Below are 26,177 nucleotides of genomic sequence, written 5' to 3' on the forward strand. Positions count from 1 at the left end.
ATGTTCAGCCTGAATGGTGCCAGAAGTGAGGGATATGTCCAAGAGCTGTTCCATGAGGAAGCACAGCAGGTATGTTGGAGAGCCGTTTCCCTTCATAGCCCAAGTTTCCATCTCCGGTGGTCTCCGTACGTCCTGCTGGTCACCTCTGTGGCAGGTAAAGAGGACTGGAGGAGCAAAACTGCCTTTCTTTTTGCTACGTAAACCTGAGGTGTATTATTTAAAAAGGGAGAGGGGGCTTGGTTTTCAGAGGGCAGGAGGGAACAGTTGCAATAGGAAGATTGCACTTTCCCTGGAGTTTCAGCTCTTGGTTCCAGCAGCTGTGAAATTCACTGGTGCCCACAGTACCAGAGTGCTGTGTCTCCTCTAGAAATGTAGTGTCCCGGTCCCCAGATCTGCTGGAGGTGGCTGTATGTGATGGGCAGGTCATCTTAACCTACTCTGTCAGTCCCAGCTGGTCCAGCCTGGTTTGTTATCTCATCTAAGAGACTTCTCCAGTGCACTGAGGACCCTGCTTGTCTTGGCAAGTTGCTTGGCAGGGACAGAAGGACATAAAATGTATAGCTGCAGGCTCTGGAAAGGACCCCTTGAATGGTGTTTTTGATTCATGTAACGTCATCAACGGGTTTGTTAATTCACTGCGGCTACATAGGATTCTGTTGCTGCTTATCCTACAAGAATATAAATAGGGTATTACAAGGAATCCTCTCTTCAGGGGCCCAGGGATCCCAACAGCTCTGCTGCCCTTTCAGCTTAGAGACAACTTGCAGCAAAGTGGTGTCTTGGCAGCTGTTGGTGGCCATCCCACTGTTGGTGGTTGGCTTTTGCACCACTTCTGCAGCCTGCCTGTAAAGTATGAGAGGTAAACCCAAAGGCTTTGCTTTCCTCTAGGTATCTCAAACGCAGAGCAAGCCCTGGTGGAAGATCCAGCTGTTTGTGTGGGAGCCGGTGCTTTTTGGAACATGGGATGGCGTCTTCACCTCCTGCATGATCAACATTTTCGGAGTGGTTCTTTTCCTGAGGACGGGATGGCTCGTGGTGAGTGAGCGCTGACTTGGTTGAACATGTGAAGAGGCATTTTCCTCCTCACCTCCTTACCTCGTGTCTCCCGGGTGTTTTGGATTCTGCACTGCTCATTGTAGGCAGTGAGCTGGTATTTTGTCCCCTGGTATTTTGTAGCATTTCAAAAAGTTTCACTAAAATGGAAAGCTGAAGTGGTCTTTGTAAGTGGTTTCCTATTTTAGCTTTAGGAAAGCAAAAGGAAAACACAACAACCAACCTTGACACTGACCAGGCACACCCTTGTGTTGTATTGTAGAGGTGAAATAACCATTTTCCAGGTGAAGTGTATTGCTGCAGATACAGCTACTCAGCCATCTTCCCAACGCCACTGAAGCAGGTCTCTTCCAAACACGTCCGTATTGGAGTCCCCGAAGTCTTGAATGGCGATCCTTGGTCAGGTGAAATTGTCATCACCGTCAAAGGGACTTCCACTTGTGGATCCAGAATAGTATCTAACCCAGGGTCAGAGCCTGGAATAGTGTCTCTACTTCCCTCCTGCTGCAAAATGTTGTGTTTTTCCTTAAAATTTCCCCTTAGAAGAGGGAAGACTCCTCCAGGGACGTGTGGAATTTGAGCTTTGGGCAGAGTTCATGTCACAGGCATGGTGGACATCTTCCAAAAGACGCAGGAAGCCACTTGCACTCTGTGTTGAAAATGGCTTTGCTGGAGGCTTTGAGGGGAGCTGCAGCCACCGTGGTGGAGAAGTCGGGATGATTTTCCTCACTCCCTTTTCCTCCTGATCTTATTTCCTCCGTACCTCCTTTGAAAGCAAGTTACTGCTGGAGCGAACGCAAATAAAAATAAAGCCAGTAAACAAAAGAAAAACGGAACCAGCTGGAAGCTAGTATAAAAGGGGAGGGAGAAGTCGGGGTTGGCAGAGAGCTCCCCTGGCAGAGGACAGTCATTTGTCGAGCCGTTCACGGAGTCAGGCTTTCACTATAAATTTCCAGAGCCGGGGCTGTTAGAGCTTTGCAGTTCCAGGAGACCCTAATCTTGCCCAGAAGTTCCCAGCTATTGCAGAGCTGCACTAAGCCCATCCAGCAGGAATGCACAGATAGGCATCGATGTCTAATGGAGGCTTTTTCTTCCCACTTTCTCTGCTTGCTGTTGTTGCTGTGAGCCCAGCCTTCCTCCCTGGTCTTCACGTTAACCCTTTCTTCAGTGGGAACCAGTGGGTTGCCCATTAACTAGCTGCTGCCATAGCCTGGTGCCACCAGCAGATTCTGGAAAAGCCCAAGGCTTACGTGTATGTTCATGTGCGTGCCTTTTTTTGTTGTTTTTTTTTTTTTTTTAACTGAAGCGTGTTGTATTTATTAACCCTTTTAACCTGAGGGTAAGCTGTTGAAGAAAAAACAATTGTCCTTTTAAAAAAGGAGTATGGGCTGTGGTGCCGACCCAGCCGGCAGCTGTGTTTATAGCAAACCCTGGCTCCGTTCCCTACTGACCAGATAAAGCCCCTGTCAAAGGCAGCGGGATGCTGAACCAAAATAGGGTTTTATGATGATAGCAACATCCTGAATATGTTTCTGTTGTTTCACAAAAATAAAAAAAGAGAGAAAAAAAAAAAGAAATCTGGGATTTCAACCAACCCCAAAGCTGAGAAGCAGCCTTTTAGCGCTGGTCATAAACGAAGTCCATCGAGGCTCGCGTGACCTCAGAGATGAGCATTGCGGGAGCAAGGTTGGAGAGGAGGGATGCGGACACGGCCTGTAATGTGATTAAAGGCAGGGGAAGGGAAGCCAGATGTTAACGAAGCGCTGGGCACTGGAGGAGATTTCTGATGGCGCAGTTGGAATCACTGCGCACCGGGCTGAGCGATTTGTCAGCAGGGGAAGGTGGGCTGGAGCATGGGCGGGGGGGAAACTTTTGACCCTGGAAAATAAATTACAGCCATGTGCGAGAGGGTTGGAAAGTCCCGAGCTCAGAAGAGCTGCTTGAATGCTTTTGGAGGTACTGAGCGCCCTCGCTTTCTGAAAATCCGACCTAAATGGCAAATGGAACCCTCAAAACTAGGGGTGATGATGGCCATTAAAGCTGCCAACGGGGTCCTGCAGGTGGGTTTGTTTGGAGGCTTTTGCTCCTCACCCCCAGCGGGACCATGGCTGGTGCAGCAGCTCCTTCCAGGGCCCTCCCTCCACTCTGAATAGGAATGAGGGGTTTTATGAGTTGTTTTTTTTCAGTGGGGTTGAATCCTCAGCACAAAACTGCCCCGAGCACAGGGAGGGCGAGAGCCGCCTGCCACTCGGTGTGCGTCCTGCGGATAAGGCCCAGCGCCCGCCGGTTTGTAAGAGTGTTATTTATCTTCCACGCCGCGTTGCCTTTGGGGTTTTGTTCTTTGGTATTTCGTTGTCTGGGAGGATCAGAGCTTTTAAAGGTAAATGTTCTGAAAAATTAAAATATGAGCCTGGTGCTGTTAATAAATCGGCTGTTGCAAATCCCAGAGGTCCAATTTTGAAACTACTTTTTTGTTATGAAAGTGGGCGTTTTTGGTTTATTTTATTTTTTTTTTTTAAGCATGTCATTCTAAAACATGCAAATAGGCAGTGATCCCCTGCCTGTGGTGGATGAATCGTTGTTTGACATCATTCTTTTTAAACCAGAGGACATGGGCTAGATGAGGTGACAGTGAGGTGGATTGAGAGTTGGCTGCGGGACAGGACTCAGAGGGTTGTGATCAGCGGCACAGAGTCTAGTTGGAGGCCTGTAACCAGTGGGGTCCCCCAGGGCTCAATACTTGGTCCTATTTTGTTTAATATATTCATTAATGACCTGGATGAGGGGACAGAGTGTATCCTCAGCAAGTTTGCTGATGATACCAAACTGGGTGGGGTGGCTGACACCCCAGAGGGCTGTGCTGCCATCCAGCGTGACCTGGACAGGCTGGAGAGCTGGGCAGAGAAGAACCTAATGAGGTTCAACAAAACCAAGTGCAAGGTCCTGCACCTGGGGAGGAAGAATGCTAGGCACCAGTACAGGTTAGGGGCTGACCTGCTGGGAGATAGCTTGGAGGAGAAGGATCTGGGGGTGGTGGTAGACAGTAAATTATCCATGGCCCAGCAATGTTCCCTTGTCGCCAAAACGGCCAATGGAATCCTGGGCTGCATAGGGAAGAGTGTGGCCAGTAGGTCGAGGGAGGTCATTCTCCCCCTCTACTCGGCACTGGTGAGGCCACAACTGGAGTACTGTGTCCAGTTTTGGGCTCCCCAGTTCAAGAGGGACGGGGAACTGCTGGAGCGAGTCCAGCGAAGGGCAACTAAGATGATTAAGGGCTTGGAGCACCTCCCTTATGAGGAAAGGCTGAGAGAGCTGGGACTCTTTAGCCTGGAGAAGAGAAGGCTGAGGGGAGACCTTATTATGGCATACAAGTATCTAAAGGGTGGGTTGAAGGAGGATGGAGCCAGGCTCTTTTCATTGGTTCCAAGTGACAGGACGAGGGGCAATGGGCACAAGTTAGAACACAGGAAGTTCCGTTCAAATACACGGAAACAGTTCTTTACGGTGAGGGTGACAGAGCACTGGAACAGGCTGCCCAGGGAGGTTGTGGAGTCCCCTTCCCTGGAGATTTTCAAGACCCGCCTGGATGCAGTCCTGAGTAATGTGCTCTAGGCAATCCTGCTTTAGCAGGAGAGTTGGACTAGATGATCTCTAGAGGTCCCTTCCAACTCTGATAATTCTGTGATTCTGTGAAAATCAGTGATTCATACAGGAGCCCAGTGATGGAGCAGAACCTGCTCATGCAAAGGTCTGTCCAGCCTCAGGACGAGTCAGGTCTTCAAAGGGGTGCTAACAGGAACGGTAAATTTGGCAATCAATTACATTAATTAAGTAAGTAGGGGTGTGTGTGTGTTTTTCTTTTAATCTAATAACTCCAGATTCATTGATCACTACTGACCAGAAGCCGATAGGTCCTTTTTCTGTCTCAACAGAGTTGGTGTGACTTGATCTTTATTTATTTATTTGTTTGTTTTTCATTCCAGGGAAACACTGGCATTGTAATGGGCATGTTTCTGGTGTCCTTTGTCATCCTGGTTGCCCTGGTGACAGTCTTATCTGGAATTGGGGTGTGTGAGAAGTGCAGCATTGGAAGTGGAGGAGTCTACTCCATGATTTCTACTGTCCTTGGAGGTCAAGTAGGGGGGACCATTGGCCTCCTTTACATTTTTGGCCAGGTAATTAAAAAAAAAAAGTTACTTACAGAACATTTAGAAACTTTGCAATGCAGATATTAATCTTGTGCTTTCCTGCTGCAGGAATTAACGCTCCAAGTAAAATCTGAGTAATGCTCCAGTCTGCTGGACAGCATGGGGAGCATTCAGCCCCGCTCTGCTCCCCAAGAGCAAGCCCGTGCATGGCCGTACGCTGCCTGGCATGGGTCACAAGGGTGGAGGAACTGGGTGTCTGAACAAGCGAAGCATGCAGGACATGCCCTTCCATCCCAAATTACCCCCGTTGCCAGGACATGCCCTTGCTGGTGAGAGACTTGACTGAGACGAAAGCGGGAGAAGCCAGGGTGGCCACCTAAAGCCGAGCGAGCGGCTGTGGGCTGGCAGGTTGGTTGTGGCGTGCTCCCCGTGCCCTTAGGGACCGGGCAAGTCTTGGCTGCTTCTCCGGGGAGCCGGTAGAAGTGGAGCTGGTGCGGGAGGGGAGCTGGGCAGCGGTAAGGGCCAGAGTTAATTGACTTCTTGAGATCCCAAAGTCACAGCTCTGAGTTTTCTGAAAGGCCCCAAGGAGCTGTCGTGGTGGTGAAGCACCGAAAAACACAAGTAGTAAGCATAAAGACTGGAAAGTAATCACTTAAACCTGCAGTAACTTAACCCCCTCCCCCCATAAAGATGTTATGAACAGTATAAAATGTGGTGAGCAGAGAAGCATTTTTGTTGAGGTTTGTTTTTAACTGACTGGCTTGCAGCAATCTCCGAAAACCCTTAAAAACCCCCAAACCAAAAATAATCCCCTCCTCTCCTTTCACTCCAGATTAAAAGCAAGTGTCCATAAAATACAAACTGAACGCAGTTACAAGCCAAGATATGGAAATGGGCCACACAAGAGAATCCTTCCTGTCATATTTTCCACTCTGGCTCTCCGAGCGGACCCCGGCTGGGAAAGCAATCAGGTTGCAGCTTGTCCTGAGGGTTGTAAAAGCTGAGCTGCGGCCGCCCCGGCCCAGGCCTCCGCATCCCGGGCGCATGGGGGGCTGCGGGGTGGGAGCTGGCGGCTCGCTTCGGAGCGCTTTGCCCACTCCCGAAAGCCGATGCCTTTCCCTTCTCTTTGGCTGTGCTTTCTGCCCAACGTGCTTTGCACCAGCTGCAGACTGCTCCCCCGCTACAAGATGCTCGTGTAACCTCCGTCACGAGGCGAGTCTGGCCAGAAAGGGGGGTATTCCTCGTTCCCTGGCCTGAGTGGGGCAAGTGGGGAATGGCTGGCCACGTGCTGGCGGTGCCTTGGGAGACAAGAGGTGGGTCAGTGCCGTGGGACTGCTGCAGAGATGGGCTCCTGCTGCATCAGCCAAGGTGAGCTGAGACCCGGTTGGGCTTTGCTGTCCTCCTGGGATGCTCCAGAGGAGGATTGCCCTAAAGGACGCAGCACGCGTCTACTAGGGCCTACAGAGACCGACGTGTGTTTGGTCACCGCAGCTCTAACCATGGGGCCGGGGTTCAGCGCTTTTCTCTGCGGTCTCCTTTCCTGGAGTGGTTTGCAATAAGACCTGTCTGTGCAAGCAGAGGTTTTCCAGGGTCCAGCCCTAAAATCCCAAACCCAAAGATCATGGCAGCACTTGTCTGGGTGTCGAGAATCAATTATGTTCCTCGCCCAGGAAAGTGTGTGGTTTGCAAAGGCTCGTAAGGGACTGACTTCTGCAAATTTCAGCCTGGAACTCGGTTCTGATTTGAAGACAGGTAGTTCGTGAGAAACCAGCCCACGTCACAGTGCCGCTGGGGCCGTGGCCGTTGCCGTGTGCGGAGCAGCGGGGTGTTTGTGGGCACCCAGTTCCTCCATTCTGCTGGTGATACTCATGGGTCATCAGAGGAAAGGCTTCAAGGAGGCTTGCGGTGCTGAGACTGTCGGAGGCTTGCTCTGCTCCCCTCCCTTCAGAGTGCCCTTGCACGTTGCCATCCTTGGCATGAAAGGAAAGAAAAACTTATTTAGTTAAGAAAGCTTAATTTCTTCAAAAGCTGACGTTGGTCAGGTACAGGGTGTTGGGGTGATACTGCTTTCTGGCTGCAGGGCTTTTCCTCCTGTGAGAGGCAAGAGGTGCACCTGGTTTTAATGAGTTTATTTGAGTTAGATTCTGTTTGAGATTTTTTTTTTTTTTTTGGCTTCAGGTCTCAAATGCAGTTTTTGTGGGTGCCCCAAGTGGAGCCGTGCTGGTGTGAGGCGTTGTCCTCTGCTAGCTCAGGAGGGACCTGTTTTCAGGAGAGAGCACCCATGTAGGACATGCGTGGTCCACTCAGGGGTGGCGTAGGCCATGCTAAGCACAAGTGAACAAGAATACATCCACTTATTTGGGGACTGCCTTGCAGAGTCCAAGGTGTCTGTGGTGGGGACATTCACAGTGGGGCTACCAGCAAGGAGAGAGAGACTTTCAGGGTGTAGTTCACCCGATTTCTGCTAGGCGTCTGCCTATGGTAGAAGTGAATCTCCCACTAGGATCTCCAAATTGTAGGTGTCTGAGTCTGAACAGGTGAATCCCACACACCTTGCTTGCCAAAAACCACACGTGAACCCACAGCTCCCGGTATGGGTCAGGTTGTCCTGAACACCCTCAGTGGAGCGCTGCTGGGTCGGTCCAAGGGGGATCTACGGCGAAGGAGGGGTCTGCTCTGATTCTTGCTTGCTTGGGTGGGGGGTTTTCTCCCTTCCAGTTGTGTGGGAGCTGTTCTGCACGTCCCTTGTCTGTGGATGGGGATAGTGGGGTCACGGGACCCAAGGTTGTACCACCTGTGCCAGCGTGCCGCTGTGTGCCCCGACCTGGTTTGCTGGGGATGCCATGCGCTGGAAAGGGTTGTCGCTGAAATGTCGGCTAGTGGGAACCTCTGGAGGGAAATGTCCTGGTATTTAAGCTTCAAAGTAGGGCTACAAAGATGATTAGGGGATTGGAGCATCTTTCTTATGAGGAAATGCTGAGGCACTTGGGTCTTTTTAGTCTAGAGAAAAGAAGACCGAAGGGGGATCTTATCAACACTTATAAATACTTACAGGGAGGGTGCCAGGGGGATGGGAACAGTCTTTTCTCAGTGGTGCCCAGTGATAGAACAAGAGGTAACGGGCACAAACTTGAACATAGGAAGTTCCATCTTGACATGAGGAGGAACTTCTTTCCTTTGAGGGTGGCAGAGCACTGGCACAGGCTGCCCAGAGAGGTGGTGGAGTCTCTCACACTGGAGCCATTCCAAACCCGCCTGGACGCCGTCCTGTGCAACTGCTGTAGGTGACCCTGCTCTGGCGGGGGGGTTGGACTAGATGATCTCCAGAGGTCCCTTCCAACCCTGATCATTCTGGGATTCTGTGATTCTTCCTGCCAGTGGGGTTTGAGGCCTGAACCTGCGCTGCAGATGTCCCGTCCTGCAGACTCTCAGCCACCCAGGGCAGAGCGCCTGTCCCGCACGGCGGCACGATGAACAAGCAGCTTTCCTGGGAGCGCAGGGGGCACGGCTTGCACGTTGCGCTCTCCTCAAAAGTGCAGGCTCCATTCCAGCGACGAGATGGGGAGCCGGTGTAACATCAGATATTACATCCAAACTAAACACTGAGTTAAAAATAACCCCTGGGAGGCAATGAAGGGGGAAGCAAACTGCCGTTCTTCAGGCAGGCGTTGAACTGGGACCCTTTCCTTCAGAGAAACAGAAGGGAAGAAATCTAGAGGTTGACTCATCCTTTTCGCACTCGGAGAAGCCAGTGTGGTTTCTCCTGGAGCAGTAATGGAGGGTAAATTTTAAATCCAGTGGAAAGTTGCTGAGCTGCTGGCCCTTGTGCCCAGCCTTCTCTGCTTACCCGGGCAGTAGGGATGCTGCCCTGGCAGCAATAAGGTTCAGTCCCTGGAGGCCAGAGTGACATTAAAGATTGTATGGTGACAGCAAATGTCTGTCTGCCTGAACAGAGTCCCCCCCAGCCCGGCATGGGAGCTGTGGATGGGTATCCCTTGTTCTCCTGTGGGACACTCACAGAGCTCGGTCCTTCAGTGTGTTGCAGGTGCCATGTACATCACTGGCTTTGCAGAGTCCATCGCAGATGTCCTGAGCCTCAGCAACATCTGGGCGGTGCGCGGGATCTCCCTGGCTGTCCTGCTGGGCCTGCTGGGGATCAACCTGGCCGGGGTGAAGTGGATCATCAGACTCCAGCTCCTGCTGCTCTTCCTGCTGGCTGTCTCGACGCTGGACTTCGTCATCGGGTCCTTTACACACCTTGATCCAGGTAAAACTGGGGGTCCATCGTGTTGGGGTCAGGAGGTGTTAGTCCCTCGGGGTTTTCTCCTTAGGTGTCTTTGCGAAGTTACACATCTGGGCAGAAGTAGAGTTCCGTGCTTCCAGGCGTGTCCCCTGTCCTTTGCCTTTGCCTTTTAGAGGCAACCTGCAATTTTGGAAGGAGTAAGTATTTCCAGGGCGTGACTGAAGATGCCTCGCTAATTTGGGGGTTTAACCTCAGGAATCAAGCTCTCAAAGTGCGCGCTTGTTATACTTGTGTTGTGCTCAGAGGATTTCTAACAAGAGGGCAGCTGCTTTTGTGGTCGCTATTTGTAACTTTCTGCTGTCTAACTCTGCGTTAAGCGTTGTGCCCACGAAAACGGAGGATTGTGACTTGGCGTTAAGGAGATCTTCTCCCCAGAGACCCCAGAGGTGACTTAGACCCTGTCTGTGGTGAGAAGCGTCACCAGCGCTGGCCCTGGGCTGCACGCTGCTGGATTTGCTGCCCAGGGCCGTGCTGGGGAGCTGAGGAGGGGACTGGGTGGGCTGGGGCAGGTGTCTGCTGGGGTTTCAAGGAGCTGTGGGTGCAAGTCTTCCCCATTAACCTTCCCCAGCCTTGACTTCAGCCTGCAGCGGCAGCTCCAGCTTGGGCAAGGTGGAGTGTCCCACCGGCAGCCCACCTTGCACCCTGAGCCCCCTTCCCCTCCCTCTGTCCTCATCCCGAGAGGTTCTTGCAGGGAAACACATCTCAAGCCGCGGGGAGTTGTGGTGGAAGGGGTCCAGGAGTGCTGCAGCGGCCGCTCCAGCAATAACAAATTGTAATTAGCTGAGTAAACAGAAGGTGTCACCTTTTTCTTGGCTTCCCCTGCGTCCAGCAGCACCTTAGGGGGTTGCAAGGGACCTGCTGAAGGCGTTTTGAAGGAAAGGTCCACAGTTTTGATTTAGTTAGGATTCAGCTGCCAAGTCGGGTGGCAGGAGGTAAGTCATGTAGGTGTTCATAGCGCCGATGGCATGGCTGTGTTTCCACACTGCTGTTGTATTTTGTGCTGCTGATATGGTGTACAAGGGTGGGGGGGTGGGGGCAGAAGCTGCTGCCCTGGCAGCTTCTCCCCTCTCCGAGAGAGTGTTGTGGAAAGGCGTTTGCATTTTCTATTTAGTGTGTAAGAAATGCCCCAAATGAACGCCGGCAAAAGTCTTCAGCAGAGACTCACAAATGAGAACGACGCGAGGACGGTTGTGCTCGGTGTGGTGTGTTTTGCGGAGAAAGGAACTGACCTGCTCCAAACAGCTGCGTTTCATAGGATGTTGTTTTCTAAAGGAAACGGGGAGGGGGTGTTTGCGTTTCGGTTGTGCTCGAAGGAGACCTTTAATATGGACCTAGAGACCTTTCTAATAGTAGAGAGAAAATTAATGCTTGGGGTGGAGGGCTGGTGGTAGGAAAGTGAACATGGGACCAGAAGGAATACAAATGTCAGCAGAAAATATGCCCAAGTTGAGGTCAACGTAGTCGTCTTTGATTTCTTCCACTGCCGAGCACTATCTCATTTTCTTCTGACAGAAAACGGAGAAAGGAAGGGAAGCAAGGCGGTTGAGCATTGCAGATGCTGCAGTTTAGCTGAGGCTGGCTAAAGAGAGGAGGGTTTCCAGGGCACTGATCGAGCTGATGGTGGCCAGATCCAAGCCCTGAATGCCAGTATCCCAGAGCAGCGCTGCCTGTATGGTGGGACCTGCAGCCATATGGCTGGTTGGGGGACACCTGTGGGTTTCTCTGCTTTTACAGGCTGCTTATGTGTGAGAGAACCGTTTCCTGCCCAGGCTGAACGGTTGGTTCTTCCCAAGTCCTGCATTTCCCCAGAAGGCCTCTGAGTGGTGTGTCAGCACCAACGGTGAGCGCCGGGCTTCGAGAAGCCTCCTTGCTCTGCCTTGCGTGCTTTCTGCACGGCATGGATGGAGGCTTGTCTCTTGGGTGGGATTGCACCCAGCAGCGAAGCATCCCTCCTGCAGGGCAGCGCAGGAGCGGGCAGGTGGGACGTACAGATGTTGGTGAAGCTCCATCCTTGAGAGTCAGCCGATGGCAGTGGTGGGGTGCTGTGGGTTGGAACCCAGCACCTGGGGAAGCATTTGAGACCGCTTTGAGATGGGCAATTGACTGGGAAATCAATTATCCTCGGCCTTGGACAAAATATTGCACCGTCCAGAAGTTCTTCCGTTCTTGCCCGGTGTTTAGCTGCAGCCTTTCCCGCCCCCGAGCCCGGGTGATCAGCTCCCCGCCGCCTTCGTGAGCGTGCCGTCGCTTTGGGTTTGGTTCAGCAAATGGCATGCAAAGGGCAGAAGTGATTTTTGAAGACAGACCCGTGAGCTGGGAAGATTTCGGTTGATATCTTGCCTGGGTTGCTTCTCTGTTTTATGACAGATTTATGGGGTTTTGGTTCACAGCCTCAGGTCTCGGTCTCCTAACCTGTAAAATGGGCCTCGTGTGATCATCCTGCCTTTCCTGCTCCTACCGTGGCAGCCTTTTCCCTCGCTTCACTTTTCCAATTGCTGCGTACATACCAAAGGACTGAGCATCTGCCAAGCAGCAGTTATTTGGATTTAAATAATCTCCAGGAATGCCTGTCCATCTTGAAGGTCTTAAACGGCTGCCTTTGTGTGGTTGCGCTGGGTGGAGTCCCCGGCTCTTCTCCCCATTCCCTCAGCTCACACCCAGGCACACACCAAATCGGATATTGTCCAAGCACTCACTCCCTTCCTGTGGTTTGCCTTTATTTTTAGTTTGAGGACGGAGCGTGTTTACACAAAAGGGGGCTTCTCAGCGGGGCTTCCCGCTGCTTTTTCTCCTTTGCTCTCTATTGCCGTGGCTCCTTCCCGCTCCGAGAGCCGGCCGGGCTCCTGCAGCCCGGAACTGGGGCTGGAGGAGCCTGAGCGGCTCCAGCGGAGACAGGGAACGCTCTGGGTCACTTGTCCAGATGCTGCCGACCCCGCTGAGACTGCAGGCAGGGCTGCCTGCCCGCCTGCCTGCTCCCTGCCAGCCTGCGGTGTCCCTCTGCCTGGCCCCGAGGGCTTTTGCTCTTCTCCGAAAGCTGCCTGCAGGGCGCAGGGGGGGGACTGGCTGATTTTTTGGAGTTAATCCTAAATCCTCCCCTTGGCTCCGGCTGGCGTTTCCCCCGGGGACGGGTCACGGTCTGGATCTTGGCCAGGGGTGGGTTGCGAGGAGAGGGGCTCCCCATGCTGCCTGAAAACCAGCCCCGTTGAGCTGTCTCTGGCCACTCACCTTAAAATTCAGTCCCACCTCCAGAAATGGAGACCCCCGTGCTCCTTCCTTGGGATGGAAAACATCTGTATTCTCTTTCTCCCTGGGCACAGTTTACTGTTTTAACCAAACCCCCAACGCAGGTGAATTGAAATCAGGCAGCGCTCCACCTTTCAACCCGTCACCCAGAACCAGCGCTTGCTGCCCAGCGGCGTGGCAGCACTGTGGGGTTTTCTTGGCTGGCGTACGTTTGCGTTTTAATTCTGGAGGTCCACACCTCGAAATCAGCCTGAGTTATTTTGGGGGGGGGGAGGCGGTGAATGTAAAGGAGAGGATGCTCCTTTCCGTGACCAGCTCCTCAGAACAGCATGTGTTCTTTTTGGCCTCCCAAACGTTGGAGTCATGGAAAAAGAAGATAAGCCCGCCGTTAATGCCCACACTTTTATTTTCCTAGCATATCTCTGCTAATTTTTGTGTAGGGTGACTCCCAAATACTCCCTTTTGATTCGGCGCCTGCTTTCCTGTTTTGGCAGTGGCTCTCAGGTGCCCTGTTGAAGCAGAGCGGCTGTGGGAGCGCATGGAGGGGGGGGGCGGTTATTGGGGGGAGAGCTGGTGTTAATTTGTTTGCGCTTTGTTGGGGAGATGAAAGGAATCGCAACACGAGCCTAACAACAGCCTCTTAAATGCCTGGGGAAAAAGAAAATAAATTATTTTGTTGGGAATTCAATAATTGGGTCCCCTTGGGTTGCCCCCCCTCCCCAGGGTCCTGCAGCAGCCGGTACCGTGTGGCTGGGGCGAGCGTGGAGCCTGCGTGGGGCTGAGCCCCTCTCCTCCCAGCTGGGAAACCCGGGTAGTTCACTTCCCAGGGACGCGGGGAGGCTTGAAAAAGCGCGTTGCCATCAGGGTGCTTCTGCTTGGGATTATTTTCCATGCAAACCACATCCTTCGTCTCACCCGCTTGGGTTTTAGCTTCCTGAAGCTGCTCACACAGAGCCCAGAAAACCCTTTTATTATTCTCACTTCTTCCCCTGAGGATGAGCCCTTTGGATCATTTGTCCTCCTCAGGCATCCCGTGGCTGAGCCAGGGAAGCTGATGCTCTCCTGTGGGTACCACTGGTGAGGAGCTGCAGGAGAGGAGCTTCGCCTGGGGCTGCTCCAGCAGAAGGGGAACCTGCAATTGTTAAAGTGATTTATGTATATAAACACTCAGGTGTTGTAAAGATCTCTCAAACGATGCCTCAGGGTCTTTGATGGATTGAATTAATTAAATATATTCTCACATATTTAATGTGAAAGTGATCAAAGTGTCCCGGTCAGGGGCTTTTGCTTGGCTCTGGGTTGTTTTATTGTATTTTTGGGCATGAGGGGTGTGCCCCATTTTCATAAGAGAGGGTGCAGGAAGGATGTGTGTGTCAGAAGATGATCTGCAGCTAATCCCAGAGGTTTTATCCAGGCTGATTGCTGACTTCCTGGCCTGAGACACATCTGGAAACTGGCATCAAGTTCCAAGTAGAAATCACCGAGTGAGCGGCAGCAGAAAAAAAAATTCCCACTTTGCTACCGAACAAGGTAGACACCGTGGTGAATAAAAGCAGGAGGCTGCTAATACGCTCTTTATTTATTAAAAAACATGGGATTGCTATCCCCAGGTTTTTCCAATTATAGCGCATTGAATGGCCCTGACATCACTCTTGAGCCGGGGCCAGCCTATTCAACAGTCTGGCGAAGACATTTATTAACTGGTTACCTGCCAATTGTCTGGGCTAGGAGCTGCGGGACAGATGTGTTTTGAAAAGTGATAACATTGTTAGGGGCCTTATTTAGATAGTGAGAGGAAAGCTACACCACTCTGTCCAGGCTCTCTGAAGTAGGTATTTAAAGCAGTTTATTTAAAAAAAAAAACAAAAAACAAAAAAAAAACCCCAAAACCAAAACAAACAAAAAACAAACAAACAAAAAAAAACACCTAAAAAAAAAAATCAGTTTGAGCTGTAACTTTGCGGCATGGTTCCACTCTGCCACCCTGTTTGTAGGTAGGTTTTCATGGTGTTTTCTTGCTGGAGGACACCCGGCAGCAGGACTTTGTTGAGGAGCAATGGTCTCACCTGCTGGCGGATGCTCGGCGAGATCGGTACAGCTGCTGCACGCCGGGCACCGGGGCTGCCATCCCTGTGCCCCTGCTCTGCCGAGGCCAGGTGGGCTTTCTGAGCCCACCACCCTGCAGCATCTCCCAGGAGGTGGGTGAGGAGGAGGGGAGGAGAGCTCAGGGCCTGTAGGTCCCTGCCCTCTGGCTCCCGCCAGGCCGCGCTGGGGATGCCGTGTGCGTCTAACCTGCTCTTAAGTATTTCCAGCGGTGGATCCTCTGCTGCATCCCTGAGGACCCCGCTCCAGTTGCAGGTATCCTGAGCTAACCCCGGCTTCCTGCAGCCGAAACCCCCCGCTTTGGGTTTCTCGAGGACTCGGGGACCGGCTGATGTCCTTCCTTTCTGCGTTAAACCAGAAGACCTCTTGTACTCCCCTTTGGTCTTCTCTTCTCCAAGCTGCGCTGTCTGAGCGGCCACGTGGGACCTGGGAGTGAACAGCCCTCTGCTGCCTGTGCTGAGGAGGAGGAGGGTCCTGGCCTCATTCAGCACCTTAAAACATGCTGCTGCACAGTGCCGTCAGGGCAGGGCTGGCCCGGGTCCATCCCTGGAGCAGGAGGGGGTTTGCTGAGGTTGTTACAGGTTTAAACTTGCTTAGTAGGTAATACCGCCCCTGATTTATACAGGAGATTTTGTACGTGGTTGGTTTAACCTTTAATTTCTTTGCTGTTTCCATGTGAGGCGCTGCTAAGCTTGTCTTCCTAGAACTTGTAAAAAAAATCCTGAAATACCTCGGCTGGCTTTGTCCCCTGCTAGACGCTGCCTTCACGTGGGCTTTCCCCACCCGCTCCCCCCATAAAACCTCCCGTGCGGGCTCTCTGTTTAGCAGCAACTTGTTTAATGCTAGAGACCTAATAAAACTGACTGGCTCGAGGAAGATATATGTTATCCCATAATCTCTCCATCTCTCCCTGTTGCTTTGTTTAAACTGGACAGCTTTATTTAATTGCATTGATTTTATTTTTTTTTTTTCCTTCTTTTGGTGCCTCTACATAATTGTTTTCGAATGATGGAGATATTTTACCTCCTCTTTTTTCATTCCCCTAGTGTTTAATTCCAGTCACAGTTCAGCTGTGCCCTGAATCAGCTTTCCTTATTTAAGTATTTAATTTATGAAGATAATTTCTAGATATTAGATTCTTTCTCCCGCCGCTTCACTTCTAGTTCACTTTCCTCCCTGAGGCTAACGAGAAAACTTTGTGTGGGACATTGGTCCTTATCTACTGCTCATCATCTTCTCTGCTAGCTTGTGTTAACAATTTTTGGCCTTTTTTGGGTGTAGGTAGGAGATTTTAGCCCGGTTGTGCCTTCGGTGGTCTGGATGATAGCCCGGTGGTTCTCACTGGTTTTCTTTTCTACTCAAAGGGGAAATGCAGTCATTGAAAAATGTGATTTTGGTAGGGAAAATGTATTCTCTGATTTCAACTGAATTCAATTAATGGTTTCAAACAAACAAACAAACAAATCCTTTTAAGTGACAACATCTTGCTCAACCTTTCCAAAATTAAACACTTTGATTTCCAGTTTGATTTGCAGTCTGAAACTAGTCTTGAAGTTGTAGCTGTGTGTGTTGTATAGAGGATAATGAAAACCTCCCTAAAATAAAATCAAACTATCATTTTGGACAGAAAATCAAAAAATCAACAAACAAGGTAGTTCTCTTTTGAAATACCATTGTCATCTGGATAATATATCCATAACTTGGAAGTGCGGGATGATCTAGTCAGGAGTATGGCAGAAGACTCTGTAGACCATGGCAGAAGACTCTGTAGACCATGGCAGGGTCCGGTGGATTATGTTACCTTTTGGTTAACTGCTTTCTTCTGAAAGATGTGGATTTGATCGACAGGGATTGGGCTTTGTCCCAAGCAATACACAGAGCAGCTCTGAGTTAGAAAGAAGGTCACTCCAATGAGCCCAAAGGATGTGTGTCATCGCCGCTGCCGCTCAAATGCCGTTCATTTTCCTCCAATTGTTGTACCTTGACTCAGCCTAAATTCTGATTTCTCAAGGATGGGCTTTTTCATCGGAGAAGTTCTGCAGAGCCTCCCACAGCCAGGGACTCTGGGTATGACTTCCAAGAAATACCGCTTTCTAATTAATAATAATATCCCATCGATGCAAACTATTTTCCTAGAAAAAGGGTGAAGCAAGGAATGTTTTACTTCTTGTCCTCTTTGTAATGAATAAAACCATTTCTGCTGGCTGGTTTGAATACCGCTGAACAAGCCAGGTAGCAGATACCACATCAAAAAATAAAATAGTAATGGAAGGATTTTATATATTACGGCAAGTCTGGTGCTTAGCATTAAATAATATAAAACATAAGTGGACTTTATAAAGTTGAAATACCCATGTTAAAATCTCTTCCTTTTTTCTCCAAACCAAAATTTCAGATTTTCCACCTGCAGAAAATATCCACTTTTTGGCTTTTTTTCAAAAAATAATTAAAACCCACCAACCTGTACAGACAGAATAAGTGCCAAAGGGCTGTAGTAGCTACTGCCACGGGCACATTCCTGAGTTTTCCTTTATTTAAGCAGTGCAGAGGCACTGGGCTTTCATGATGAGGAGCTGCCCATGTGGGCGCTTTTGGGCTCTGTTTGTCCTCTTGTGTACCCCAGTGATTTTTCACTTCTCCATCCTCTTGAAAAGCCAAAGCGGAGATAAAGCAGGCGCATGGGAGATGGGCAGAAATTAGTGTTTCCTCTGACCCAGCCCAGTCCCGCTGGAGCCACGATGTGGCTGGGGAGAGCTCGGGGGGAGTGTAGGCTGCTTCGTGATTTGAGAGAGGTGGCAGCATCCTGTAGATGAAGATTGCCCCGTTAGCTAAATAGGAACGTTGGAGACCAATTTAAGCAGCTCCCTTTGTGTATTCTGCCTTTTGTACTATTTTTAGCTGTTGGCCGGGACCCCCTATTGCAGGTCCATTGGTCTTAGGGAGAGGAGGATGCTCGTGACCTGATGGCTCTCATGGTCGGGATGCTCCGAGGTCCCCGGACCACGAAGAGATTGGGGTGGGGTGTGAGTGCATTTACTGGGGGTAATCCACCCCTGGGGCTTGAGTCCCCTTGTCGGGGTCTCCAAGCCTGATGAGCTGGGTAGAGGGGGAGAATGTGAATGCTTGGGTTTGTCACGTATGCAAAGGACTGATGGTCCCCGAGCGGGTTTTTTGCAGGTTTCCTCAAACAGATCACCCTCCAGCGCTTCTGCTCCAGGCTTTCTTGCTCGTTGGAGGGTTTTAAGTGCACAAATCCCATGCTCCTCCACGACTCCCGTAACACGGGAGAACGTCACACCGGCCGGCATTAAACCTCTTTCCAAGAGCATCCTGCTGCAGGGCGCGCTGCCGAAACCCCGAGCAACTCGAGAAGAGGTCGCCTGCTGCGTGCGGAGACTTCGGAGAAGAGCAAGAGGGGAAAATAGACAGTGAGCGCTTCCCCTCGACAGCGCTGTCGGTCTCCACGCTTGCTAATTTGTCTGCTCAACTGAGAAATATTTATGCACGGGGGTGATTCATCGCCCTGCAGCAAGGTTGCTGGCAGCCGTCAGCGTGATGCCTGTCTCCGTGCCAGCGCTTGAAGCGTGACCAAAATTACCCCGTTTTTGTCACTGCCGGCGGTGGCCGGGCCGGGCAGGTGCAGCGGAGGGTGGTTTTTGGGAGAGGGTTAACGGTGGGATCCCTCAGAGCCCATGGCAGCAGGAAGCCGTATTGTGTGTTGACTTTAAACAGGAGGTTTGGGAGATCAGCTCTGGAGCAGAAAACAGGGGCTCGGGAGGAACAAACACTCGCTGCTTCAGAAGGGCGGCGATTTCCTTTCGGGTAAACACGTCATTAATCTCAGGGAGCACATTCTTTTCCATCAAAAGATAAGGGATTCGAGTTGCCTTTCTCAGGGCTTGGCCTTTTTAGATTGTTTTAACTGTGGCTTTCACTCCTTCAATTACAGACTTTACATAATCTCTAATTTTGGGTTTGCCGGGCTTATTATGGGTGCAGAGAAAGTCTTGGGCAAGGGAACTCCTTTCCTTCTTTCTTTAAAATTGCTCTGATCCTTCTCCCCACTGCTGCTGTCTTGCCAAGTGTTTTTTGTTGTTTTTTTTTTTTTTTTTCACTAAAACCTGTCTGGCTTTTGCTACTTGCGGCTCTGACGAATTTGAAACGTAAGTGTGCTGTTTGTCCTGATTTATGAAACCATCTCCCTAGTGCTAACGATAAAATAGGAGCTTATTTGTGCGCCGCCAGTGGAAAAATAGCGATGGGCTCCTCTCCCCGCCCCTCCTGCTGCTCAACTCAGTTTGGCATTTTTGAGGACACTGCTTGTCCTGGCCAGCGGGGCGCAGGGAGATGCTGGCTATGGCACCCAGCGCTTGATTTTCAGCTGGCACCCTCCTGCTGCATGGGGAGACGGCAGTCATTCCTGCTGCCTGTGGCTCGGGGTCTGCAATCGCTCCGAGCTCTTTTGGTAGTAAATGTGTTTAACTGGGATTTAGGGATGGAATTACAGAGGGAATTCAGTCCCTTCCCGTTCTTACCTCCTCTTCTTCCCAGTACTTTGCGCTTAGGGCTGCCAGCAGCTCCCGCATCCCCCGTCTCTCAGTGCCCTGGCACCTTCAGCAGATGCTCCGCAGTCTTTCTGCGCCGATCTGTCAGCGTGGCCACGTGCCGTTGCGTTAATTGCATAATAGCGGCGTTTTTATCACTGCACAGTCATTGACCTGCCTGTATTCCAAACAAAAATCCCTCGCTATTTTTGCCCCCACCTAGTTTAAGACTCCCAAAGCAGAAATGCTGAGGCTGTGGGAGCTGTCAGCAGGTGGGATGTGGCCCTGAAGGCTGAGAAGAACCCAAGGCATGACGTCATTTGTGACACATGGAGGGTGAATCTGCGGGGACAGGTATCGGAAGTCTTGTTGTTTGCTCTTCTCCAAATGGGCTGCGCTGCACGTGCAGCATCTCCAGCTATGGAGCTGTGCTGCTGCCCACAAGCCCTGCATGGAGAAGACATGCTCCTGGCTTGTCAGAAACGTGCACTGATCCATGCTGACTCAGGTGGCACGCAGGTGGCATTGGGGCTCCAGAAAAGGACAACCCGGCTTTGGTGGCTGTGGTCCCCTGGGTAGGTGAGTCCAGCGGTAGCTGTCAGGAGACAGGGGCATCGCTCTTCTCAGTCCATCCCATCCTCCTCCAGCTCAGCTCCCCTGCAGCTCTTCTCTTTTCCTTCTGTTTCTTCCAGCCAGAACTTGTATATCCAAAGGTGAAGCAGGAGATGTCCTGGAAGATGTTAATACGTTTTTGTACCTCCGTACAAGCTCAGCGAAGGTTATGTTTATTCTCTGTACCTGCCAGCACAGCTCTGCCTCTTAACGCGCTTTGCTTTCATGACTCACCAGTTCTCTGTCTTTTAGAGGACTGGGGATGTTCTGGTGAAAATCTATTCATGCATCCAACAGGCCGAGTGTCAGCCCACAGCCAGTTGAGCAGTGGACTGGTGGCACGGAAAAACCGCCATACTATTCTCTGTCCACCTCCAGCGCTGCTTCCCTCTCACCCTTTTCCTTCCCAACCTTTCTACAGGTTTCTCATACATCTCTGCCTCCATCTGCCCCGTACCAGTTTGGCAGCAGCAGGGCAACGCCTGGGAGTAGAGGCGGTAGTGTAGGACTTGCCTGGGAAAAAAGGATGGTGTGGTTTCTGCTGACTTGGCGTTTTGTGTGCTGCCCCCATGAGCGGGAGGTGGGAGGACCTCAGGAGCTGGAGCTGGGCGGTTGCAAAGGCACGGCTGCAGGAGTGGCCCGGCCTTGGGAGAGCGTTGGAAACGTGATTGTTAATGTCGGTGTTAAACAAGTCCAAGCACAGGAAGCCAAGCGTGTGCAGGGAGGGATGTGGGGGGATGGGGCTTGCCACTGCACCGCTTTGATTTATTCATTTTTTATTCCATTGGGAAAAGTGATTAAAGTGTTATTTATGACCCAGGTGCCTTCTTCATGCCTCTTTGATGATGCCAGTTTGCTGGGGAGGTGCGCTGTTTTCAGTGACCTTCCTTGGGTGCCCTGCATGGCGTTGGTGGGCTGGTTGCGGTCAGCCGAATCCGTGTCATTCTCCGGCATGTGTGAGTAGCCCCTTCGCTGGGAAGCTGAGCTGTCGAGAGCACCGCTGTGTCATTCAGAGCCGTTGTGACAGAGGGTCCCGTGCTGCTTGTTGCCTCAAATTAAATTTCAGCATTTGCATAGCGTTGGGAGAAGGCAGAGATAAAAAGGCCGTTGGGTTCGGATGACATTCATGGCTTTGCATCCATCTGCACATCCACGGTTTCTATGAGGGAGGCTAATCCTGTGTATCTGCAAGTGTACTCTGAGGTGCTGAAAAAAACTATTGCTGGTGGTGTTTTGGCATGAAAATATCGCTTCATTAAAGGCAGGCACACCTGACTTTCCCTTGGCAAGTGAAGATGCTCTTCTTGTGTGATAGGCTATGGCTAGTGAGTACCTGTGGTGAGTTTGGTGGCCACCAGACCATCAATGGATGGGCAGGCAGGGGCAAAACTAGTATTGCAAGGACTTTTGGAGGGAGAATTTCAGTCCTCCCTTGCTGTAGAGCACTTTGACCTATGAAGAAATTAATTTGGTTTAGGCCACCCAACAGTCATCTGATAGACCACAACTTCTGAGAGTTTCCAAGCTGGCAGGACTTGACTCACCCACCAGAGAGTTACCAGCTCAGAAGTACCGGGCTTGTACCTTGCCCTTGGCTAAGAGTTTGGAGGATGAAAATGCAAACATGTGGCTGGCGAGAAGGAGTGAAGCTTCATCTCACCATGAAGGTGTGTGTTCAGGTGAGGATGGCAGCTGTGGGGCCGGGCTGTGAGGACCATTCCTGCTCTCTTCATGCTGCTGTGCCGGGTACTGCCAGCACCTGCTCTGGGACCTCACTCCGGGCGTCTGCTTGGAGTGGTGTCCAAGGGGAATGACTGGATTTCGGAGCTTACGCCAGAAGGGTTTAGAGATGGAAGAAGAGAGAAAGAGAGAGGGGAGATAATTATGCCAAGGATATATAATTACTCTTTGGCTCTCCACCTCTTACATCACACAGGATCCTGAAAACGCTGGGGTCAGACCTGGGAAATGTGCTGCAAGACAAACACTTCCAGCTGTTCCTCTGAAAGCAAATCTCAGCAAGTACCTTCCAGGCGGGAACGTGTGGGCTTACTTATTTAGGAAAAGAAAAAAATCTCACCACTTTAAGCCTTCAGCATCCACCTTTGTAATTAAAATCTCTAATCACAAGCAGAGTGCAATACGTGACCGTCTTCTGGGAGCTGTTTTTTAAGGTGGTTTTCCATTTTTGCGTTATTTAGCCCCTGCCTCGGTGCCAGGGTTTACTTAACCTTAAGCTTGTGAACAGGCTTATTGAATTTGGCCAAGACTTGACTAATCTGTAATGAGCTCCAGGTTGCCTGGAACTTGGCAGCGCCGTCGTCCTCTGTGCCGTTGCATAATGGCCTGACCCCGCATAACCACAGCTTCGCCTCGCGCCCCTTCTCCAACATCTTCAAGTCCCGCTCCGAAACCCCGGCCTTCATGGAGGGGCCGCCCTGCTAAGGTGGGTCCCAAGTGCCAAAAACTCCCTCGGCTGCTTTCATCCTCTTCCACGGGGCAAGAGGTGGGAGAAAGTGGCAAGAAAAGCTTAAACGTGGAATCCAGCTGGGGCAGAGGGGTGGATGCAGCGATGGCAACCAGGCGAAGGCTGGTACCCTGTCCCAGGTGTCTGTGGTGGCCAGGGGAACATGAGAATCCTGGCCACCTTCCTCCTCCTCCTCCGCCTGCATCAGGCTGATGCGCAGCCCTCTGTGGTCCCTCTGCGCTTGTGAATGGAGGATGCTCATTCTGGAAGCTCTTCCATTTGAAACTTGCTAGGTGGTTTTTATTGTTTATTGTAAGTTTTACTTTTATTGTCATTTTAATAAGGGCAACTGGAAGGACTTAATTTGTCAGAAATCACAGGAACAATTCAGATGTTGCTCTGTGTCAATTCCCCCGCCCCCCCCCCCTTGTGTATTTATTTCAGCTCAGCCACTTGAGAAATCCATTATTTGCCTGCTTCTTATTGAGCATCTAATGATGAAAATAAATTGTTACCGCTCTTTATTGTGCATTTCCCATAAGGCTGACACGGCACAGAGAAGGAACCAGATTCTTTTCCTTCTAACATCATACTGGGAAGATTGTTTATAGCACTTCAGCTCCAGCCCTCTGGCTCTGCAAGCCAACCGAGAGCAGGATCATTAAAGGCAGGATTTAGAGGCTGTGGGGTTGCATAAATTAATTGAGAGCAAAATTTGTCAGACAAACATTTTGTAATGAGTGAGGAGGGAGGAATCTGGCTTGGATCTCGTGTACCCAGCAGTTAGCTGGAGGAAAAGATCCTCTTACCAAAAAAAAAAAAAAAAAATTAATAAAATGATCTTGCCTTGTTTGGAGATCAGAGCGCCAAATATAGACCCTATCGCATTTCCTTCCCTCCTCCTTCCGAAGCTCTTCCTTTTGAAGTGCACTTTCAATGGGATGTGGATAATTGACTCTGTGAACAACCGACCGAGTGCTCTGTTGGTTTAACCGATTGGTCTCAGTTGCTGATTCCTGTTTTGTTTTGGATGATTTTCAGCCCAATTGCCCTGTCAGCTACAATTAGTCCCATTAATATGACAGCTGAAAGGTCACAGATGACTCGCTCTGGTCGCCGGCATGAGGGCAGCCAGGAGACACTCACAGTGAGTTGTTCTCAGCTCCATGGTCGCGTGGCGGTAGCTTGCTTAAATTGATGGCAATTGCGTAAAATCCATCAAAAGGGACGTGCGATTTGCTTCACGGGAGGGTGATTGACTGAGAAATGAGGTTGCAGTAACAAGTAACATTTGGATGAACTTTTCTTTAATTAGACGAGAAAGCTCCTGGTTCTGTATAAAGGGGAAATGTGGGATGGCTGGGCTTCCTCTCGCCAGCCGGAGCTGCCAGGAAAGGAAGCACAAGTGGGATGGAGTTGTAGGCTCATCCTGTGGCTCTTTCAACAAATCCATGGCTGTCATTTTCTGTGGATCCAGTGACATCTGCCATGGTTTTGGGCTTTGTCTCTTCCACCCAGGGCTTACACTTAGGGAAACAAAGTAGGAAAGGGGACAGCAGATGAATGGATGGTGCATAAGGGATCATTTGGCTTCTTAAGATTAATAGGAGTCAGATGCACACAGATGCAGGTCAGACGTTGGACTCATGGGTCTCATGGTCACTCTTTGGCCATGGTATGGCCACAATGCTATCACAGCAAACGTAGTCTGGTTGTATACTTGGCCTTTTGTACGAGAAAGGAGACATAAGGCACCCAAAGTGCCTGGATCAGCCTGTCATTGAATCATATAGCCCTGAAACCCTCTTGGGAAGGCCTTGGTTGGAGATGGTTCACTCACAAAGCAGGAGGCTGTGTCTGGTGAGGTTCTGTGAGGGTCTGGCTTTGGTGTGGTGTTATTTGGTGTTTTCCTTAACTGCTTCGATGATGGAAAAGAGAACATGCAGATTCAGTTTGCAGATGAGCCCCAGCTGGGAAGGGCTCGCAGCAGCACGGCTGAGAGGCTCAGACTTCCAGATGACCTCGCACAAGCTGGGGAAGCGACGTGAAAAGGACAATTTGTGGTTTGTATGAAGACAAACACAAAGTTTTACAGCCTGGCAGAAACCGTTGGCTGTGCCAGTGCAGGATGGGGACGGTTTGCAGTAGGTGAAAGGATGGCATTAAAAATACAAATAACTTAAAGATCAGGCAAGAAATAGCAGCATGAACCTCAAACAGGGTGATTTTAGTTACACAGTAGGGGAAACCTAAATGATAAAGATGGGAAAAGATGAGAGTAAACCATCAAGAGAGGCTAGAGTCTGCTTCACAGGACATGTTTAAGAATCAGTGGCACAAACTTTTGTCAAGAGTGACATAGATATATTTGCTGCTGCTGCTATGAAGCACAGGTTGCAGAAGGTCTGCAGATGTCCATGGGGCAAGGTGAATATTTTGCCCACCTTTTTTATTTTTTTACTAATGAAACATTAACATTTCCAAGAGGAGCACATACTTTGTGAAAAATCCCTTGGCCAGGGACTGAAATTTTCCTCGAGCAGTTTGGTGGGAGCTTTGCAGCCTGCCCACGTGCCCTGCCATCGTCGTGGGCACGAATTCCAGGTGAAGGAGCTCAGGTCTGGTCTTGTGGGAACATAGAGCCTACACAAATCCCCCCTTTATTTCTCCAGAAGCAGTGCTTTCTGCAGGCATCCGTGGGTTCCAGAGGTCAGTGTGCTGTGCTGAGCTTATTCCCTTTAAATCTCGTCTGGGACTTGTTCCTAGTGAAAGTAGCTGGTGGTTCTAAAAAGCGTAGCAGCAGGAGACCTTTGCTATCAGTGTGTTTCCATCCATGTTTGGGCAACAGCATGAATGCAGATGTAGTAGGAAACTTCTGATTATCTATAGGACTTCTCTGTGGCAACTTCAAAGCTCTGTGGTTAGTTATATTCTGAGACTTTAAATGGATATGTCTTGTGTTCAGAGCTCTGATTTAGTTTTCCGGTTTAATCTATTGTCCAAACGTCATTAATGTTGTCTTTGAGGCGTGGAGCAGCTTTGATGGAGTCTTTTTTTAATTTCTGGCCATCACCCTCTGCAGCCATAAACAACATCCTGCCTGCTAATGAGAAAATTCAAGTTATTGCAGTCACATGTCTTTCGGAGATAGATTGTAGCGGCAGGAGGAAAAAAGGAGCCGACTTTGCTCACCTCCCACCCCAGCTGGCATGAGCATTTGGATTACTGACAGGGAGGACAAGTTTCCACAGATTAAGATACTCCATTAAAGAGCAGTCTTGCCTGTTGAAAATGAAATTATTCATTTCATAGACATATCTTTAATTCCTTAACCTGCTTTTCATGAGTTATCTTTTCTACCTATAAGCATCTAAAACCTTTCCTGAGAAATGCCCCGCTGGCACATCAGCTGTTGGGCTTAATTATTCCTAACAAATCCAGGTTTGTGGAAGCATTTGACCAGTCCTTCTGGTGTGACGCGAGGGAGCAGGAGCCTCCATTACACACCCAGTAAACCAGTTGCATGACATTGATATCCTACCCATTGCTTATCCCTCCCATCTTCTGTAAAACTTTTTATTTGGAAAGTAAAACTTGTGTGTGGATGACCTTGGAAAAATTTGGCAGAAGTTGGTGTGGGGAGTGGGGCACAGACCAAGGTCTCGGCATGTGCTCCTTGCTGCACCGTGATAAACATCTGCAGA

General features: G+C 50.3%; 1 protein-coding gene across 1 annotated transcript in view; it reads left to right on the plus strand.

The window, feature by feature from the left end:
- The window catches only part of SLC12A8 (solute carrier family 12 member 8), a gene marked incomplete at its 5' end in the record, with an annotated part of 52,396 nt that continues 26,219 nt past the window's right edge, over window positions 1-26,177 (plus strand). Inside the window, 4 exon segments of the mRNA XM_082484451.1 lie at window positions 1-69; window positions 889-1,035; window positions 5,037-5,228; window positions 9,237-9,468. Coding sequence (XP_082340577.1) covers window positions 1-69; window positions 889-1,035; window positions 5,037-5,228; window positions 9,237-9,468 — 640 coding nt within the window.

This window comes from Vanellus vanellus, assembly GCF_965231255.1.
Source record: "Vanellus vanellus genome assembly, chromosome: 5".
NCBI classification, from domain to species: Eukaryota; Metazoa; Chordata; class Aves; order Charadriiformes; family Charadriidae; genus Vanellus; species Vanellus vanellus.